A 20,988-nucleotide genomic window follows, 5' to 3' on the forward strand; every position below is an offset into this window, starting at 1 on the left:
GAGGAAAGGAAAAACCAAGCTGTCGTTTCTTATTGTCCTTATTTATTGATTTCAAACCAGAGGCAGCCATCCTGGTTTTCACGAGGGCTGCACACAAACACTTCCCCAGTCACTGGGAAGGAGCTGACAGCTTTCAGCACTTCAGCAAACACTGCTTTGAGACTCCTTAACAGAAGGAAGGGACCAGCAGCCAGATGAGAAGCATGTGAGGGAACGCATCTATTAACACGTACAGGGAGATGTCTTGTTAATAGAAGACAGAAGGAGGGACAAAGCAGGCAGAGAAAGCAGCCAGCAGTTAGTCATTTCTCACATGGATCATTTGGCTAGAAATGAGACACTCATCAATCCAGCCCTCCTTTCTGCACTTTCAGAGCCAGTGAAAACCACTACTGAAAAGCAAAACCAAAAGGCCTCTCTTTGAAACTGTTCAGCACCTTGAGGAGCAAGAAAATGTAAATTTTCCTGGTAGTGGTTGCACAGGACAAAGATCTTCCATATTCAAACCCACCTTTTTGATTCAAAATTGCTGCTGCTGTTTCAGGTACTGACTGGTGAAAAACTAGAGCCTCTCACCTCCAAGACACCCTGAGGTTGTCACAACACACCCTGAGGCTGGCAAGGGACAAAGGGCTGGGGGCCCACCAAGAATCAGCTTTGCCATTAGTGAGACCCCTTCTCCAGCTCCTTCTGTGAGTATAAATAAAGAAAGAGATGGCAGAGCCTCCAAGACAAACCAAGAAGGTTTGGGGTTTGATTTGTTCCTTTGTTCTTTTTTTTTTTTTAAAGGCATTTTGGAGAAAAAGAAGAAAAAAAACAGAGCAGAGAGAGAGACTGAGGGCTCAGGTGAACAGTGAATTGACACAAAACTTGATCCTTGTGCTGCATCACCACCCTTATGAGAAGAAACACCATTTGGGTATGTTTAGTTTGTGGAATACAACTGAAGTCTCACCACAGCAGTAAAGATCAAAGATAATTGCTCAGCTTGCACCATTGCCATAAAGAAGGCTGTGCAATAGCCAAAGTTACTCATGCAGCTTCTTCAAGAAACAGGAACATAAATAAATAAGTAGATTAGTAACGTGCTCTCTAATGCTTCCTTTAACTCAAATTAAGACATATTTACAATCAAACTATCCATGTGCAAAATCTGCATAAGATTAAAACAGGTTTTAGAAGATTCCTTGCCCAAATCATCACCTGTGATAGCTCCTGAGCAAGTGTTTCCTGCATTCCTGTGCTGGCAGAAAAGAATGACTGCAGTGTTGCTGTTTGCTCCAATCTGCTCTCCTAAAATGACATTTTGGCATACAGCTGGTTTTGACTACTTATGTTTAAGAAGGGCTCCAGATAATATAGTTACTCTGAACAACATTTAATAAACACTTGACTCACTGTTACTCAGCTCAAAGACTTGTCACTGAACTTGATTTTAATAGCACACATCAAAGCCAAAACAGAACCAAGAAATAGTTCCCCCTTTCTTGAAGAATTAATAAAGCTAAAAAAAAAACCTCAGTCCTTGAATTGCCATGGGAATATTAGTATTCAGGATGCCCTTTCAAGGAGATCTGTAGTTTTGCACCTGGATGTTTTCTTCTTTTGCATTTTATAGAGAATGAAGGGGGGGAAAATATCACAGTATGATTCATCACTATTTGCATGAAACTACAGCAAAATCAAGATATTAAAATCCATTTGTCACACTTCTATTTTTTTTAAATACTTTTCATAAGCCTATTTTCATAAGTCTTTTCATAATCTGCTTCTGCCCTGTGTTGGAGACAAGATATTGAGCTCAACAGGTATTTGATTTGACTTAATATAACTATTATTCTCTTAAGACACACCAGGATAGCAAATAAGAACAAATATGGAAAGGGCAAAGAGAAGCCAAAGAGGAGGAAACCAGTGACAGATAAAGGGCCAGCTCAGCAGAAACACATTTTCCCTGTAAATAATGCTGGAAGTGGTAATAAGATAGTGAAACATAATTCAGCTGCTGGTTGAAGTTGAGCAACCACACTAAAATTTCATTCTATCTGCAAATCCTAGGTAAATGCACCAAGGAAGGAAAAATCACTTGCAGATAAAAAGACACACAATAATTCTAAAAATGTATATTATGTATCTCACATTAAGATTTATACAGCTGCAGCTTTCGAAGAACACATTTTTCTACACAAAAACAGAAGCCAGCTCTTTCTCTATATATATTTCTAGTGACTAGAGAAGCCATAATTAAAAAAGAAAACCAAACAAAACACTAAAATATTTTACAGACTTTCTGAAAAAACTGTGGCAACTGGTATCACAATACTCCAGTTTATAGACTTCTTGGAGAAGTCCATTTGAAGCTCCAGATACCCAGAGGAAGAAAATGATTGGCCAGTTTTGTCACAATATCCCCACTGTTCTTTCACACCTATTAGAGAAACAACATCTGGTTTTCAAACTTTTGCTAAGCCACCCTTCTAACTCTCCTTTGTCTGATGTATTGGTAAAACAATAGAACATTTTATGGATTCCTGAATTACCAGCACTTTAAAGTTAATATACAAGGGGAAAGCTCTACTGACTCTGATTTTTTTCCTCATTTCCTTTAAGAAAAAAACCACTATACACAGGCCTGTGGGCTCTGGTGACAACGGGGACTTTTATTATTGCAACTATGAGGTTTTTGGTAGCACAGTGTTTATACATCAGTGACTCTTGTTTCGTGAAGAAAAGCAGGCAGTTTCCACGAACTACAAGGATGCTCAGTACAACGAACAATTGCTTAGCACTTCATTTTCTACACAATAATCATTTTCTTACATGTAACTAAATAATTTAGGCAGTTCATTAATTTATAAGCTTAGCTGTGGACATCTCTGTGTTTTTGGCATCAGTACACAGGCTGCCTAAAGTGTTGATACTCTCTGTCCTCAAATAGTTTCTAAGTGTCCTCATAATTGCTTGTCACCTGTAAAAGAGGTTCAGATCCAACGCAAAATTAACATATGGTGAACAGATGGACCTGGAACAGACGTTTGCCGAGAAAGTACTCACACCAAAGACTTTCTGGCTTCATCTCTCAGGACCTTCAGAAAAGTCCTACTTGAAGCTCCAAGTCATACTAATCAGGGGAACATCGTTCCTCAATGACAACCTCGTGCTGCAGGAACTTTTCATGACCTGCTACAAAGAATCCTCGCAAGTTTTCTCTTGTGATGGTGCCTCCGTGAACAGAAGAGATCAAATATTGGTTCCAGAAGGCACCCAGCCCTCCAACAAGAATGATCTATACTGCATGAAACAAGAATACAACAAGCACAAGGGTGCTATGATGGTGATTAAAGAAAAACACAACAAGAAGTTCAAAATAAATCCGTGTCCCCCGCCACCATGGACATTCTTCCAGATATTCCATTACTTACTGAGGAGGTAAGACAAGAATCACAATAAAAAGTTTAGAAGAAATAATCTGGCCCCCCACCATGGACATTCTTCCAGATATTCCATTACTTACTGAGGAGGCAAGACAAGAGTTGTTGGCTGGGCTTTTGGTCTGCGCTTCGCAGAGACTCCCATCTGGTTGGCCGAACGTTTCAGGGACTGCTGATTCAAAAGGCCAGATGCCAGCCCAGCATGGTACTGCAGCTGGAGGAGAAAAAAAAAACATGGATATATCAAAATACACACCACTGCAGTACTCTGTCTATGTCAGTCCTCTGCCACCTGTTCCACCTGACTCAAATTACAGCCCGTCAGTCAGTTAATATACGGGATTTCTGATACACTGCTTGGATGGAAGATGACAGGAATAAAAGCACATGGAAAAAGTCTGCTGTGAAATAGGCATTAGGAGGAAGTTATGCATTAGGGCAAGTAAGAGGATGAATCAAAGACTTCCTCTCAAGTCTAACTCTCCTGAAACCTGGGCTTGCTTTTAAATGTTAAGACTGTTTCTCCTCCCAAGGGACCAAGCATTCTTACTTTTAGGAAGATAAGAGGAAGACAGAGGCAACCCTTTCACTGTATAAACCAGCTTTTTAGAAATAACACTCATCTTTTTCTCCTTAAATATAAAAACACAAAACATTCACAAAGAAGTTTCTTCCACTATAAATAAAAATCTTGCCTTTAAAATACCTGCTCATGCATCTCCACAGCACTGCAGAAAAGATTCACATTCAGTAGCTTTCCCCTCTAAACTTTTCTTTTCTTTGCCAACAAAAGACAAATTTATGAAGGACACAACATGAAACTGCAAGATTTTGAGTGCCCTCCCACAGCTTTCAGATTTAAGAACAGCTACAGAGCTGTGCTTGCCCTGGAACCAGCTCCAAGTGCAACAAGTCACAAGTTCCCCTCTGAAAACTTTCAATTACATTCTTAGTTTCCCATTTTTAAAGCAGAAGATTCAGTGTGGGGCATATATAATTTCCTTCATCATTCCAATGCCTTCCTCCATCTGTTCATTAAATTGTCTGAAGATTTGTCCTGCAAAAGGTGAACCATTTCACACGTTAACACCCCTAACCCCAAGGTTTGCAGCTAAAAAAAAGGGTTATGGTTAGAAAACTATGACTTAAAAATGTTCAGAAAATAAAGTGGTCTTAGGCCAAGCTGTTCTGCAGGAACTGACTGAAAAGGAGGGAAACAAAGCTTGGAAGTGATCCACTTGAAAATGGCTATGAAAATGAGGGAAGGGATCCCATGAGCCAATCTGCCTCACACATCAGTGCTCAGCACATCCATAAGGATTTCTAACAGGCTCCTGATTTATTTGGCTGCTTTGCCACGTGATCTCAGCTGTGGCACAAGTGAAGACACGGAATTTCTGATGGGAAGAGAACTGTGCTCTGCCAGGGATGGGCAGGGGGGGTATTGTACTGTCCCAACCAATGAATTTTGCTCACATTTGTTTCTCTCAAACAGTTTTCTGAAATGAAAAAAAAAATCAATGGGAGCAACAGAGGGTCCATGTTTGAAAGGTGATGTTTCAGTGTCAGGGGCTTAGTTTTCAATCTTCACTACCTGGATTTGCAGGGAATTAAAGGGAAAGACAGCTCTGGCAGAAGACCCCTCAGACTCCAGGAATATGCTCTTCCCTTTTCCTCTTGCAGTCCTCCCTCACCACTTTGTGCTGGTGACACCATTCACTGATGTTGCCTGTGCAGAATGACACTGACAGGTATTTCAGGTCAATCACACCAATCTTTTAAAAATATTTCATAACCTCCCAGTCTGCCATTCAGTGGTCAGGCATTAAAAAAAAAACAACAGAAGGAATTAAAAAGAAATATATTCCGAAAAACAATTCTGTCCCTCAAAGCTGAATCCCAGTGATTAAGGCATTTTTACTAATTATTTCTTCATAATCTACCTTTGCTCCTAGGAAAGCAGATCCAAGTGTCAAAATCTATAAGGGCGATTAAATATTTACCAAACCATCTTTATATTGGGAGAAAAGGTCAAAGTTAATAAAACTGACAGGCAGCTTCTGTCCAACTTGATTTATGCATTATTAAAGTATCACATCCTGCACTTGCACAGGATGTACTCCTTTTTGGGGATGAGGGGTGTTAACTGAAGGGATTGGGAAAATTTCTTAATCATTTGTTCTGAGGAGCAGAAACAAGACTGAAAATAGTGCCAAAGCTGGACCACAAGCATCAGAAGTACAGTCAGGATGGATGGATAAAACACTTGCCATTCAGTTCCTTTCTCCTCTTGCAAAATAAACACCTTTGCCTGCCAGCATTGGCCAGGAGAGAAAATCTCAGCTAAAAACAAGCAAATCTCCCCCAAATTTTTGCTTACTAATAAGAGAACATCTCTAAACATACCCTCTCCACTTTAGGGAATGCAGGTGAAATGTTATGCCAGAGGATGCTGGAAGGCTCGTGCAGGGGAGCTCACGGGACACAAACACTTGGAGGGTTAACAGAATGGCAAAGAGCCACAGCTTTATCCATAAAATATGGTAAATACTCCCTGAAATGAGTACTGGTGCAGCACAAGTAGTGCTGCAAATCATTCCTTTATCAGCTGCAGAGGAACTCCCTGTCATACAGAGGCTTTATTACAGTCAGCATCCATGTCTTTCAGCTTTGGGGAATTCCAACTGGTTCGTGTGTCTTTACTGCCTAATGAAATGTTCCTCCACACAATTTCAATAAGATGGATCTTTCCCCCCCCCAATACATGCAGATGAAACAGAAAATCTATTTCAGAAAACCAAGAAATCAAAGACAACGACAACAAAAATCAATTTACAACATTTAGCAGCCAGGATTTACCCCAGTGCCAACTTGCAGAGTTTCGTGATGAGTCTCATGATAGCTGATATTTTTCTAAAAAGTGCAGTTCCAAGTTGATGTGTGAATTCTACATTTTAAAATCAAAAGCGACTCTAGTTCTCAAGGATGTATGAAAAGTACTGAAAATAACACTTCAATATATACAGAAGCTTTACAGGAGGGTAAATAAAAACAGAACTTGGGATTATTTGTAAAATTTTCTTAACATTCATTATTTTTCTATGTTAATGGCCACATGGCCTATGTTTTTTAGAAGAAAATATTATCACTAATGTTTTCCAGGTGTCATAATTCACATTTTCAGTGTCCCTGAGTATATGAAAACTACATTAATCTATTAACAGCTGTCAATCTTCCTCACTAAGGGAAATACATCACAACAGAGAAAGCACTTGGGAGTCACTTTTCTCATGGCTGTAACTGTAAGGAGGGCAACTTCTTCAATTACATAAGATTTCTTTGGCTTTCACATGAACCTTAAACAGAAAAGGTGTATTAGAGAATCACAGATTTGATTTAGCTCTGAAAGCATTAATATTTTTTAATCACATAATATCTTTTATTTCTTCTACCCCGCTGACTCTTCTTACCAGAAATAAGGTAACGCATCTCCTCAAACAATCAAAACAAGAAAAAAGAACCCCTCCATCTGCCCAAAAATCCCACTGTGTTCTGCAGAGGGTCTTTAAGGTCTGGAGCAGACAGAAAACTTCTGCTGCAGCCAAAGGGCTCCAAGCAGAACCTGCAGAAAGGCCCCCTCGTTTAACAGAAGTGCACCGAGCAGCTCGTGACAGGTTTGCATCTTGGCCTATAGGATTACTCTGCAGTGCCTGTTATGAAACTACAGACGTGGACATTGGAAATTTAAAAATTAAAGCTCCACCATTAGAAAGACTCTGGGTCTGGAGGTCTTCAGTTTGCATAATTCATGGGCTGGAGGTTTTGCATGTGCTGAGTGCTGACCAAACAAGTCGGTGCACTGCACTTACTGACAAGGCCATCCCAAGTTGCAAAATCGGTTGAAAGAAGGTAAGAATCAGGGAAAAGAAACCCTCCCCCCCCAAAAAAAAAGAGAAAAAGAAACAATCAACCACTTGGAGCCTTTACAGCTGATCACATCAGCTCACAGTTGCACATTACATTTACATATTGCCATTATTTAAAGCTTTTTAAGCACCAACAGGTTTCCTTTTAAAAGTGAAATCAGAAGAATGATGTTCTTTACAATCACATTACCCTCTTTCTTCTGTTCTTACGTACTTACTGACCACAAACATAAACATAAAACCATTTTTCTCAGCTATAGGTAATTAAAAAAAGAGGTTATATCCATTCCTCTAAGGAACTGAGTTTCAGAAAGGTGGTTGCCAGATACCCCTGTGGCATTTTCCCAGTTCAATGCAACCCTGGGGATGCACATTTGCCCCCTTTAAGACCCTCAGTGCTCTGCCTCTCATCATTAAACTATTTCTCCCCCCTTCCAGCTAACAAGGGATTTGTGCATTATGATAAAACTCCACTTATTCTTTTGAAAAGAGCAACGAGCAAGCGAGCAGGACACTCCCACAGTTTCATCTCTGCACACTAAAGCAGGCAAGAGAAAAATTACACCACCTTAATTGATATTTTTTAGCTTCTCTCAGATAATGAGGCCGGTTTGGAAATTCTTTTTCTCTCCAAACAATGTTTGATCATTTTAGTATAGCTGAATTCTTGACTTGACCAAAACAGCATCAATAAACCAAAAGAACTGTCTCTGATTTCTTTACTCATTGGTTTTCCTGTTGTGGAACTGGGTTGCAGGCTTTTCAATTAACAAGAAAGCTAGACATTTTGTCTTTATTCTAGTTTACAGTTTGATTAAGACACTTTTTCCAATTTTTAAAAAGTATTTATGCCCCCCAAACAAGAACATTTAAGCAACAAATACTTATCCATGACAGGAACAAAGGCTGCCCCCCATTCCTTTTTTAAAAAAAATCCCTCTACAAAAGTTACTGCACATTTCCCTAAACATCCTGATCTGACTAAACTGGGAAAGTAATGAGCTCACACTTCTCTTAAAATCCTCTCACGTGCCCCAGCTGGTACTTGCATTGCACCAAAATGCACAGAGCCATGGCCTCATCCTGGTCAATAAACCAGGATACAGAGCAGCCCGAGAACATCAGCCTGCACAGGCAACCTTGTTTTTCCCTTAGGTCTCTCCTGCCTCCCTCCCTCCCTCAGCTTGGGAGTTCAAAACCAAGTTTAGACATTTATATACATATATATATATTTTAATGGCCAGCACAGTAGTAGGAGATGCACTGATACATATCCCTGTTTCTTTTAACACCCTGTCTTTGCTACAGTTTTTATTCCATTGTCTTTGAATTCGTATTTTTGCTGAGGGTGCTGTTTTAATTACTGTCAGATTTCAGCCTCAAAGTGTGTTCTTCCCATACTTTTCTTCTGAAAACATTGAAGTTCTGCTGATGAACGACTGCTGATGAATGTTCCCTCACTCCAATACTGCTTGCAAGTCTTTGGCTTTTTACCATGCAGAGATAGCAAATTTGGCAGCACTTTCTGCAAGGAATTGGTCAAAACTTCAGCATCTGCATCCTTGCTGCCAATAAAATGACCTGCACTGTTCAAAGTCTCTGCAAAAGCCACTACTCCTCCTCCACATTTTTTTTCTCTTAAAGTATTCTGCAATCCATTTAATAGTTACAGCAGTGACATATTCTTGATTTTTGGATAATGTCAACACAAAGGGACACTACACAGCCAACAGGCTCTGAGTTTTAAAGAGACCTAGTCTTTGAAATGGATAAAGAGGCAGAGTAATCACAATCTGGGGTTACACACTACTTTATTTACTTCTTCAGAAGGATGACTACTTCATGCTTGAGATGTTTATACCTCCAGGTGTTCTGAAGGGCTTGAACACACATATTTCCTGAATGATAACTCAATGAACTGGCATTTATTTCATTGTATAGGCAGCTACAACCCAGACATGACAGAATCACAAAAAGCAAAGTAAAATTATTACATTGTGTTCTGCACTTAAATGACAGAATAAAACCACGTGCAGTGACAAACCACAGCATTTTCAAGTAACCCTGAACTCAAGGTAGGGAGTTGGCACAGGCAAATGGTCTTAGTGTCACTCTGTGTGGTATATTCACATTTGTGTGTTCACTTAAAATCTAGATTTCATTAAAATCTAAAACCCCAAGAAGTGCACGTGATCAGTATCTGACAGAAAACCCTAATTCCTTTTTGACAGAAGTATTATCTTTGTACAGGACAAATAATCTGTAGCAGGGGAAAGTCATCATTAGAACTCAAGACTGAGTAAGGACACAACTAGTACCTTCCCCCCGTGCTGCCGTGCTCCCCTGAACAGCCCCCAGAACCCTCAAGACGTGGCTCTCACACTAAAATTAGTATTTTCTAAAGCCTCAGACTAAATCTTTGGTGTCAGGGGCTCAGTTGGGCAGCAATGTCAGTATAAAGAATGAGCTGCAGCCCCCATGAAAGGGGATGCTCAGGTGCTCAGGTAAGAAATGTGAAGATACTTTAAGCTTGAGTGGTGGAATAAAGGGCTGCAATCAGGTACAGAAACACTCCTCAAACTGTCCAGCAGCATTGCCACCGTTTGCAGTTCTGTGGCTGGGCTTCACTACAACAAAGTACTTTTCAGACAAATAAAGAAATGAATACTGTTCTTCAATAAAATGTCTACAAGGTGCAGCTTATGTAAATCCAACCAGCCCAGGGGCACAGTCAGACAGGGGGAGACTGACGGTCAAAGCACAGATGAGGGAAACCCATTAGTGGGTAAGAATGGAACAGTAATGACACCAGCCAGTACTTGTGCTGCTAATTTATTTTTTCCCTTAACTCATTAAATTTAATTGTTTCAACTTCTGTTAAATGCCTTTGGCCGCTTGCACAGTAATTAAATGCACAATATATTTAGAGTAGCAGACACCCAGCCTGAGTGGCAGACAACAGCCCAGTCCAGGGTCTTTCTGTCAGCACATGGAAACCTGGCTTTCCTCAGACCTCCATGGCCTTGCTGAAGTGGAAATTGTCCTGGAAGGTCAGTACCCCAGCACACAGTTCATCCCGAGGCAGGGATGCCATGGGTAGATGGACACACCCTGACAAAGCTACACCAGACATCACCACTCTCTTCTACCAGAGGTGACCACCCTGCTCTGCCACCAGAAAGGATTGCAGGAATACTGTTTAAACTGGAAATACTTCTTCCTTAAATAGTTACTTTTGCTAATCTCTTTCTTTACATCCGTCAGGCATCCTGAAGCAAGGTTGCTGGGAATGCTGAATTCCAGCCCGCTGGCGACAACCAATTAAAGCCTGAAGCTGGAGAGTGAATTTTGGAACAGATGCACGTGGCCCATTTCCCTATAAGAACATTCCTACTGCAGCTTCAGAATGTTCACAATCACATTAATTTATCCTTCTTTTCTAGACAGTACAAAGTAACCCACAGAAAACATTCCTACACAAATAAGAGCAAATCTTAAATTAAAGGCCACAGTTATAATTGGTTGGTGTGGGAGGTTTAAACTCTCACCCTCACATGTAACACCACAGAAAAAACCTGGAATTACCACAGGTGGCTGAAGTTTGGCATGAGCTGCATTCTGGAGGATGAGTGTCAAAAAGAACCATAGAATACCTGTGGGAAAGGACCATACCCACTGTGCTGCAACCAGAACACTGAAATGCAATGGTCAACAAAACCTGGAACTATTTTTCCCCCCCACAAGGCAATTAAAAAAAGAACTTTTCTGCCCTTACTCAGGTTTTCTGTGATCAGAAAATAACCACAGATATCCTGCCTTCAATCTCACACTGACTTCTGGCAGGCAGAGCAATCCAGCTGCAGCAAAGTGAGCTTTTCCTTCTCTGAGAAGTCTCACTGACAGTTTTCTCCATCTAAAACAATACTATCCATTAACCAAGAACTCCAGACTCAACTATCTTTTTTTAAACCTTTCAAAACAGCCATTTGTGGCTTGCAATTTGAACTTTGAGGAATTTTACCTGATACACAACCAGACATAAGAAAAAAATCAGCAACATATGGCCAAACTTTTTAAAAAAATAAATTCCCTACCCTTCGTGATTTTTGACTGTCTCTGCTTTTAGATGACCAAGCTGCAATGCATGAAAAGCCAAGTTCAGAAAAATCAGGTTAAAGGTTCAAGTTAGACATCCCCAAAATAAGTAGACATTTATAAAAGTCTTAGTCAAATTATCTCTTTAGGTTTTAAAGAGTTAAGTTATGAATGTTCTTAGGAATGAAAAAAGAATCTATCAGGTTTGATTGATAAAAGTGTAGCTTTTAACTAAGACTGAAAAAATGTAAGACTGGCAACATTATTTTCCAGAATAATATGCTTCCTCTGCTTTTTTTCAGCACAGAGCACATAAATCAAAGAAATGTTAAAGAGGCCCATACATCACAAGCTGGCATTTCTAAACTATTTACAAAATCTGTAATAGTCAAGAGGATGGAAAATAGAGAAGTGTGACCAGCAAAGTTCCTGAAAGGAAAAAAAAGGCAGTTCTACCATCCCAGCAGGGCTAAGGTTGGAAACAATTCTTGATTGTAGACTTTAAGAAAACACTAAACCAAACCAATCCTGATAATAGAGGGTTACAAAGAGCAAACAGGACAGTGTATCAGCCAAACCAGAGGGAAAGTAGATTGGAGCACAATGCTTGTTCCAGGGTTCTGAAGACATTAGAATCACAGAATTGTTAAGGCTGGAAAAGACCTCTGAGAGTCCAACCTGTGACCCATCACCACCTGTCACTGAGTGCCACATCCAGTCATTCCCTGAATACTTGCAGGGACGGTGACTCCACCCCCTCCCTGGGCAGCCCCTTCCAAAGCCCGACCACCCCAACAGTGAAGAAATTCTCATGATGTCCAACCTGAACCTCCCTGGCAAATGCTCTAATAATGCCTAAAGTACATACAAAAGCAGGGCTGACCTTGCACTTGCAAACAGACAGTCCCAAAAATATCAGCAACTCCAGCGCTGAGCTGTGTATCCATCAAATTTTCACATCCCTACATCTAAGCACACAACAGACTTAGACAGATTAGGTTTTCCTCAACAACTTTTACAAATGAGAATCTCATCTCCTCCTCTGAAACGAAAGGCATGGATTATGGAAAGTTTATCTGTCCATCTGTTGGAGATGTCACACTCTGACTAGAGAGTGCAAAAAGCACAGAGATGTTTTACAACCAAATCCAAAACTCGCTGCAGTCTGAGGGAGTGGAAGAGCCATATGCTTTGCAAAAACACCTCTTTTGCTACACATGTTTTTTTTTTACCACAGCACAAAGAGTAACAGTTCGAAAGCTGCTGTAATCTTTATGGCTGAAAATAGATCACATATTCTTACTCTCATCTGCCACGCTCGGGTAAGGGAACTGATCGGAAACAGGAAAAACAAGGAAATACTACTGTGGGCAAGGAAAGCTGAAAAAGACACTGCACTGCAAGGAGTTACCTGCAATTCCAGGGAAAAGGGCAGCTCAGAGAGTCTGGGACCAGAATGATGCACAACAGGAGGTCTGGTGCAGTGTCACATGAAATGTTTTTACAGTTTTCTCTGTCAGCCCTGAACATTTGCAGTAGGAGTATCTGAGCTGAAGCTGGGGGACCTCAGAAACATCTTTAGGAGCAAAACAAATGGAATACACTTCATCCTATTTTCATGGGAGCTTGTAATGATATTATAATTAACTCAATTACACCACAAGATTAATAGCCTTTAAAACGCTCCCAGTCATTCATTACAGGCCTAATTAAAACTCTCTTTTGGTGCTGAGCCAGCAAGAAATATGAAACAACTCGCTAAGTAACCACATAGAAGTATATAAGGTATTATCTTTATTGTGCTGTTTGTTTCCATGGTCACAATTCAGTGAGAAGTTTGGTTTGCCTTTTTTTTTTAACAAATCAAAAACAACAGGGAAGAAGGACAAGATGCCACTTTAGAGGCTTCAACACCTGCAACAGCAAATCAGCTCACCACAGCCAACCAGCTTGTTTCTACTTTTGCTGCAACAGTTAAGGGCTTCTACAATAGCAGATGCCTTTCCTCCCACACGTCAATTAATTTGCAAATGCACTCAGGTTGTAGAAATAATGAAGTGCTGAATGCTTCTCTATTGACAAGTTTTGCTGTCAGGAGGTGGATGCTGTGGGCGAGGTGCTAAAATCCGCTGCTTCTCCCTGCACGCCGAAGGAAAGACACGCCACACGAAACCTGGTCGACAGCTAACAGGGCACATCAATTATTTTATTTACTCCTCTCTCACTGGCACCAGAAGGAAGAAATCCTCCCCAAAAGGTTTTTATTGTATTTATCTAGGTATCTGTAACACACCGTTCACGGGGAGATGTGAGGTTTTGTGGAACGTTGCGTTATTTGAGGAGAAAAGGAGCGTTTGTCAAGTATTTTTCTACATGCTAAAAAACTGACATTAAAATTAAGGTTACAAATGAAGAATTCCGTAACTAGGAAATGCTTCATATTGCCTATCCAATCTAAATCAGGCTGCCTGTGCTAAAGATTCAGACTTTCATTATGTGCTTCTTTCCAGACCTCAAATTACCACAGTCTGCAGGATCACATGGATGAAGAGGCAGTTACTCAGCACCATTTTCACGCACAGAATGTTATTTGCAGGATCTCACACAATGCCCACACTTCTCCTCTCAGATGTCTTCCATCATATTTTCCTGCTTTATCTTGCTTCTTTACAAATACTGTTAAATTTACCTTCACAATTCTTATTCCACTCATGCTGGGTGTGGATCCGAGGAATCTCCGACTTTTAAGAACACTAAATGTTTTTACTACTTACTATGTTTGTAGTAGAGTTTCCACAGATAATAATTGCAGTCAGGTGCTTAGGAAGTCTTTGAAGCAGCCAGAAAAGGCTTTAAGCCAGGTCATGGCGAGGTTGGAATCTCTACCCCCTCTTCTATCACTTGAAATAAAGGATTAGTCAGTGGCAGTTCACTGGAACTTTCTGTCTTGACCAGCCACTAATTGGAAGTAAAGCACATCCTGCCAGCTGTTCTCTGAAAACAAGTTAAAAATGGAGATCCTCAACTTCCAAATGAAGTTCTAAGCTCTGGAGGACAGCATGTTTTCATGGATACAGACCCTTCTCGTTTTGGAGTCCTCAAATTAGAGGGCACAGAGTTAGTGAGCACAAAACAGAGAAAAAAAACAAAAACAAAAGAAAAAAAGAGTTGTTATAGTTAAGTGCCTGGACAGCTGGACTTGATCCTTTCCACAAGTTTCCTAGGAAATATTAAGTCAACTTAAAATAACTTTTGTGAATATTTAGTCTTGTCTCTTACCTCACTGAAGTTACCTCCATGTTTATAATTTAGCAAATGCAGCTAGAAAAAACAGAATATACGCACACTTTCAAGAGTCTTCCAAGGGAGGCAAGTGCCATACAATTCCTCTCCAACTCTTCCAGTGCTTAACTACCAGGAGTGTTTAAACCACCCACCTCAGCATTAGCCCAAATTAGTTAAACTTCTATTTTCAGTTACTCTTTTTAACTTTGTTTGCCATAATGAAAAACCCTCTTACCCACTTTCCCCCCATCAATAAAAATGTTGATGCAAAGTGAGCCATCCATTGCAAAGTGAGCCATCCGTTACCTTTTCTTTCTGAGGGAAATAAATTGAACTCGTCTGATCACACAGAAGGAGCACAGGAACCCAAATGCTTCTGCCCAGTTCTCACATCTCTCAACTAGAAAACCCTAAATTAATGGGGCATCTGAATGGTAACTAAGTGGTTTTACAATTAAAATTATGCTTAAAACCATTTTCAAGTGTTAATAACTGAAAATGTTATTAGTAGAGAGGTACTAAGAAGGTAAAGAAATTTGCTGTAAAAAATAGATGATTTTCTGCTTTTTAAAATATGCAATTTTCAGGCTGACCTTGTCCCTTTTAAATTTTTATAGCATCTTCAGTTCCAATTTGAGATTTTCATATGGGGTAGGCAAACCTTCTGATGTTCTGTATTAAATGCAAGACACCTCCCTGGCATGATCTGCAATATTAATAATATAACAGTACCAATTTCAGGAGCAGCACTGTAGCATCAACACATGCATACCTACAGGAAGCAAAATTTAACCATGTACAGCGTGGAAATCTTTAATATATCGCCAGAAGAAAGCAGTTCTGAGGCAGCTCAAACGTTGTTTGAGATTTCCTCTTTTGCCATTCCAACACGACCTTGTCACGCCTCACAAGGTAACACCAACGTAGCTGATGCAAGAAAACATATGCTTCTCTTTGCTGGGCCCAAAATAGGAACAGAGGGGAAGGAGAACAATATTCAGGGCCAAAGCCAGGCTTCTGAAGGCCAGACTTGCAGCTGTCACGGTTCTCAGCATAAAACGTCCCCACCCGCACGAGCCCTCCAGTGCTCCCACAGCTGACTGCCACAACACAACTGGGAACGTCCTGCCTGGAAATTATAAACACTAGAGAGTTGTTATTTAGCCAGGAATTTCCACTGCTGTTGTCAGAGAGTTTTAAGACTTTGAGACTGAGAGGGTTACACTTGCTGTGGGGCACAGTTAAAGCCATAGGAAAACATAAATTATTGGGTTTTATGGATTTCAAAGGAGACTGACACATCTGACTTTCCATGCACTGGCTGTCTTGCAGGCACTCTTCAATAACCCAATTACCACTTAAATGTCTCCCACCTAACCACACACATTTCAGATTCTCATCTAAATCTGGACTTAATTATTTCTACATCTTGATAATCACTAAAAAAATCCTACCAGCTCAAAACCCAGCAGTTTATCAGGACCCCAGTTCAAGGTACGAAGTAAACAGACATTCCTCTCACTGCTTTGTGGACTTCATTATTAATGAAGTAAAATTTGCAGACATCAACCTATTGCTTCAGGTGGCCACCATCAGAAAAATAAATAGAAATGTGACTGGTCAAAGTAACTCCTCCTCCTCCAGCAGGTCTGAGTTGGCCAGAAGCAAACTCCCTGTGGAGCATGGTGCCCATCCTGCAGTACCATGGGTGCAGAATATCAGAGAACTACTGAAAAGGACTAGTTTAGCTTGAATGGTGACTTGAGAATGTAAAAACATATTATACATATAAAGAAAAAAACAATCCCAACCTGTGTATTTCTGGTCTTGAAGACAGACAAGGAAATAATATTTAAAAACCCGACCCTGTTGTTACGTTACAGTGGGAATTTTACATTACAAATACAACTTTGAAACAGGCACAAGCTGATCAATGTTAAGTTTTCCGAAACCATCCTTAAAACCTTCAGCAGTGCTTGTACTGACAGACCCAAAAAGGATCTTTCTGTATGAGCTCATCCCGCCAGCAGTATGACAAACTGGTGTTGCATTTAAGGAAACTGGGGCGGGGGGGAAGCAAAATACTGCTTTTTGCAAAGCATGATTTTTTAACTTGTTTCTATCGCTTCTCCAGCTACAAAATCCTTTTGTAAATGAGGACACTACCTACCTCCCAAAGTTCATTTTATCAAGCCAATAATTCAGCAACTCGAAGGGCTGACAATTCACCCAACTATAGTTTCTGCCTGAGGCGTTAACAAAAAAAATAAAAGAGCAAGGAAAACTTAAAAAATCCTGCTGGAGAGCTGAAGCCTTTGCTGCTGGCACACTGAACAAACAGGAACAATTGAAAGCTATGGAGCAGTTAGTAATTTATACTACTGAGCCTAATGCCTGGACAGTAAGGAAAACAGATGGCTCTGCAATATGGAGATGGCTCCATGAAAAGCAATCGGCACAGGGATGCTGCAATGGCACAGTAGCAATGGTTTGCCTGGTTGTAACAGTCACAGCAAACTGAGCTGCACCATTTCAGAGGACAAAACAAAGGAAAAGTAAATGAGAGCAGAACAAAACAGAAGTTCTTATACAGTTGGTTGATATTCCATGACAAAGCGTGGGCTCGTTCGGAGTTTTTCTGACAGTCCTGCTCAGTTCTGTGCAAATAAACGAGCTCAACCCAGCGGGCAGGAGCAGCTTCCTGTCCCGGCCCCCTCCCAGGAATTCTGCATCACACCAAACGTCTCTGAACGTCAGCTATTTAGCTCTACTTTTAGCTCTGCTTTAAATAAAAGTGTGTGGAGTGAAGGCTGCATAATGAGGGCTCAACACCATGGAGATGGCACAGACTGCACTGGGCAGCATCACCAAGCTGAGGGGGTTTAGTTTTGGGGTTTGTTTCTGGCAGAATTATTTCATTTGTGGAACAAAACCAAAATTGGCAAAAGGAAGTTCCCGACTACGTGTCGGAGCAGTCAAGCAGCTTGTTTGGAACGGAAGGCCTGTTTCAACCCTGAGGACATGCCCAGAGGCAATGGCAGAGCACACATGAAGAGCAGGTGAAGGACTTCCTGACAAACACATAAAGACCTCAAAATAATCTTCTGGAAGTATTACAATTCAAGGCCATCGTGACTAAGCAATATACCTGTCATGCAAGGACTATAATCTGAAAATCTAACCTGAAACTTTTCAGAAAGGCCAAATCATTATAAACCCTTTGACCACAGGAACCTCTTAAAATAAATATATACTCACTGTGGAATCAGAGCAAAGGTGAAAACCTCAGTTTAAAGCTAAGCATAAGATTCTTCTTCCTCTGCAAGTTTCCTGTGATAAACCAGGTTGTTTAAAGGGCAAGCTCAGTAGATGGAGTTAACAGAGGAAATATTGCCCTGCACACCCTGACAGGTGATGCTACTCAGCTATAGATTATGCTGACACATTCCTGTTTTACTTACAAGATTATTTTAATTTCAAAAAAAAAAAAAGTCCATTAAAACAAGTGTTTGACTGTAGAATATGTCCATTATTTTTCTTACATCAAAACTCACTGACACAATTGCTGATGCTGGTAAAAGGCACTGGAAACCAAAACCCTCAGCAGAGTCTGACAATACGGTTTAGAGCCAGGGAATTTTCAGCAAAGCATCACCCCCCCACACCATGCTTCTGTCAAGTATTCTTCACATCCAAAACTTCCATAGTTCAGGAATTTGAGTAAAGAAATCTCCAGGTATTGTTTACTCAATGACATCACCTATCAGTGTTTCCTGAAATCTAAATGTTTCCTTAGGAGGCTGCAACAACTTCTGGGATGCAAATTTCAACAGAAATCCCAATGAAGGTGAGAAAAGTGTGATTTGTAGTGAGGAAAGACACCAACACATAAACGTTGTTACAGATTACAACTGGTGGCAACTGGAGTTGAAAAAAAAAAAAAACAAACAGAATAAATTGGACTGAAACAGCTCCAAAGTGCAGGGTCAGTGCTCTGTCTGAATGCTGATGGAGGTGGAAGCTCTGTATTGCTCTTTAAAGTAATTATCAAGTAGGAAATTAAAGCAAGGTCTTTTTAAGGAAGATGACTTCAGATACGTTCCTCTTTTTCCAGACTTAAGACTGAGACACTGTGCAACAAGAATTAGAACAGAAGCTGCATGTACAGTCCCAGCATCCTCCTGCCAGGACTGCTGCTCCTGGCATCGCTCTTCAAGAAAGCAAACTATTGATTGATTAAACACCTACTTTATTTAAATACTCTTGATAATAAAGGGATTTTTCTTCCCCTTTTCTAATGGTTACTTTATACTGGCAACTGATGGATCCTGTATTCAAGTGTTTTAATTCCAAACAGCAATCTGCTGCATCAATTACCAAAGTGAAGAAAGAAGGGATACAGAGCCCTGGGCTTTGCAGGGAAAACAAGAGGGAGAAAAAGCACACAGTTTGCATGACACTAACAATCCTACTGACAGGTTTTTCTGACTTTGCAAACTTCCTTTCACTCAAAAGCATTCTTTTATAACCTGACAATTCCCTGTAGCCTGGAAACTTCATGAACATGTCATGTATTCTTGTTTTCAACCTCTTTGAAGTCCCTGCAAGAATCTTTCTAACCTACTGATCAGGATGACATGCAACCACAGACAGGAGATGAATAACTGCATTTGCAGTAGCCTGCTCAAACTATTTCTGCCCTTTCCAAGATTCATTGTTTCCCTACAAACCCTTTTAAGGAAGACAAAAAACATCAACAAGGGTTAAAACAATAAATAGATTTAATGACTTGCAAGAAAAGAAAAACCAAATCATTCACTCAAGGCACTGTTTAACTTCATCAGCCACTGGGAAAACCACAAAGGGTGTGCTGCTACTCCTGTTTGATCATGCAAGTCTCTGAAAACTTTCCCTGGTCCATTATTTATTTAAAAAAAATTTCTTTCCATATTTACCATAAGAGTAGTGAACAGGAGACATTAGTTTTCCAGACTTCACACAGTGGCTGACAAAGCAAAACAAAGACTGAATTTAGGCAGCCATCAGAGCAAGAATCTCTGAAAAAGGCCACCTTAAATAAATGCACAGTAAATGCCTCCTCAGCCCACTGAAGCAGAGCCTTCAGCCACTGCTCTGTGTCCGTGTCTACTTTAAAAGCAGGTCATGGATGCTTAAAGAAAAGCCACAGACTCTGATTTCCATCCATCTGGGAATTGCTACATTTTGCAAGTTAGCACATATGAAAATGCACTAAGGACAGTACTCTCTGAGTTAATTTAGACTCAGGGAGTTCTACTACAAATAACCTTTGTAAAACACTTAACATGCCCTACAACGGATATTTTGGGGCAAAGTGACTCTAAAGAGAATAATCTCTCCATGTACTGCTAACGCAACAAACCCCTTACCATAGCCTGATCATCAGCAAATATGCATTTACCAGCCACAAAAGATCAGAGTTACTTTGAAATTTGTTTGAAGATCAGCTAAAAGCATTTGCAATGCTGTATTCTCTGATTCAGGAACAGTTCTCATGCCATTAAGTCTATTCCATTTTAAACGCTTTTTCTCCTGTTATTCTAGGGAAGATCCACACAGAAGGACAAGTTTATCAGTACAGGAAAAGGGCAAAACTTTGTGAACAAAGTCCTGTCAAATGAATACAGCAATAACATGGTTCGCAAGGGAACAAACTTGAAGAATAATGAGTTTTGTTTTGCTACCTTAAATTAAATCTTTTCCCCCACATCCACCTCTTTCTCATTTCAGGACTCTTTTACTTTGCAGGGAAAATTGACTGTATCTGAGCAGGTCAATGCTCTGTGTCCCTGCTGCTTTTAATTCATGCAACCTCCTATGGCAAAGCAGTTGTTTCTGCTTCACACGAAATTTCTTCCCCTCTCTATGCAGATATTGTTGCCTATTACATGGAAATATGACTTTGAAACACCACGTTTACAAACAGATCATTCCAAAGCTGCCTGGTCTCTATGGACATCTGTGTAATACCAAGATGGAGCATAAAACATGTCTAGTGAGATGTTCTTTTGAAGGTCTGCCCCCACGAAGGGGGTTATGCTGACTGTCTTTTCCACTTGTGCTCACTTTGAACGGACCAAATCATCCCTTGGATGCATCAACTCATGCAACTGAGTGGATCATCTAACGAGACAGCCAGGCTGCAGCTTTCCTCACAGCTTTTCCCTGGAAGAGACAGTAGTTCCTTCCACATCTGTAGGGTATAGTGGGCG

The 20,988-nt window shown here is 40.4% G+C and overlaps 1 protein-coding gene across 1 annotated transcript in view; it reads right to left on the reverse strand.

The window, feature by feature from the left end:
* Positions 1-20,988, reverse strand: part of MED27 (mediator complex subunit 27) — an 83,996-nt gene that overhangs the window by 47,329 nt on the left and 15,679 nt on the right. The window contains exon 3 of the mRNA XM_017810393.1: positions 3,515-3,645. Coding sequence (XP_017665882.1) covers positions 3,515-3,645 — 131 coding nt within the window. The remainder of the gene's footprint in view (positions 1-3,514; positions 3,646-20,988) is intronic.

Source organism: Lepidothrix coronata, unplaced genomic scaffold (assembly GCF_001604755.1).
Source record: "Lepidothrix coronata isolate B3197 unplaced genomic scaffold, Lepidothrix_coronata-1.0 Scaffold28, whole genome shotgun sequence".
NCBI classification, from domain to species: Eukaryota; Metazoa; Chordata; class Aves; order Passeriformes; family Pipridae; genus Lepidothrix; species Lepidothrix coronata.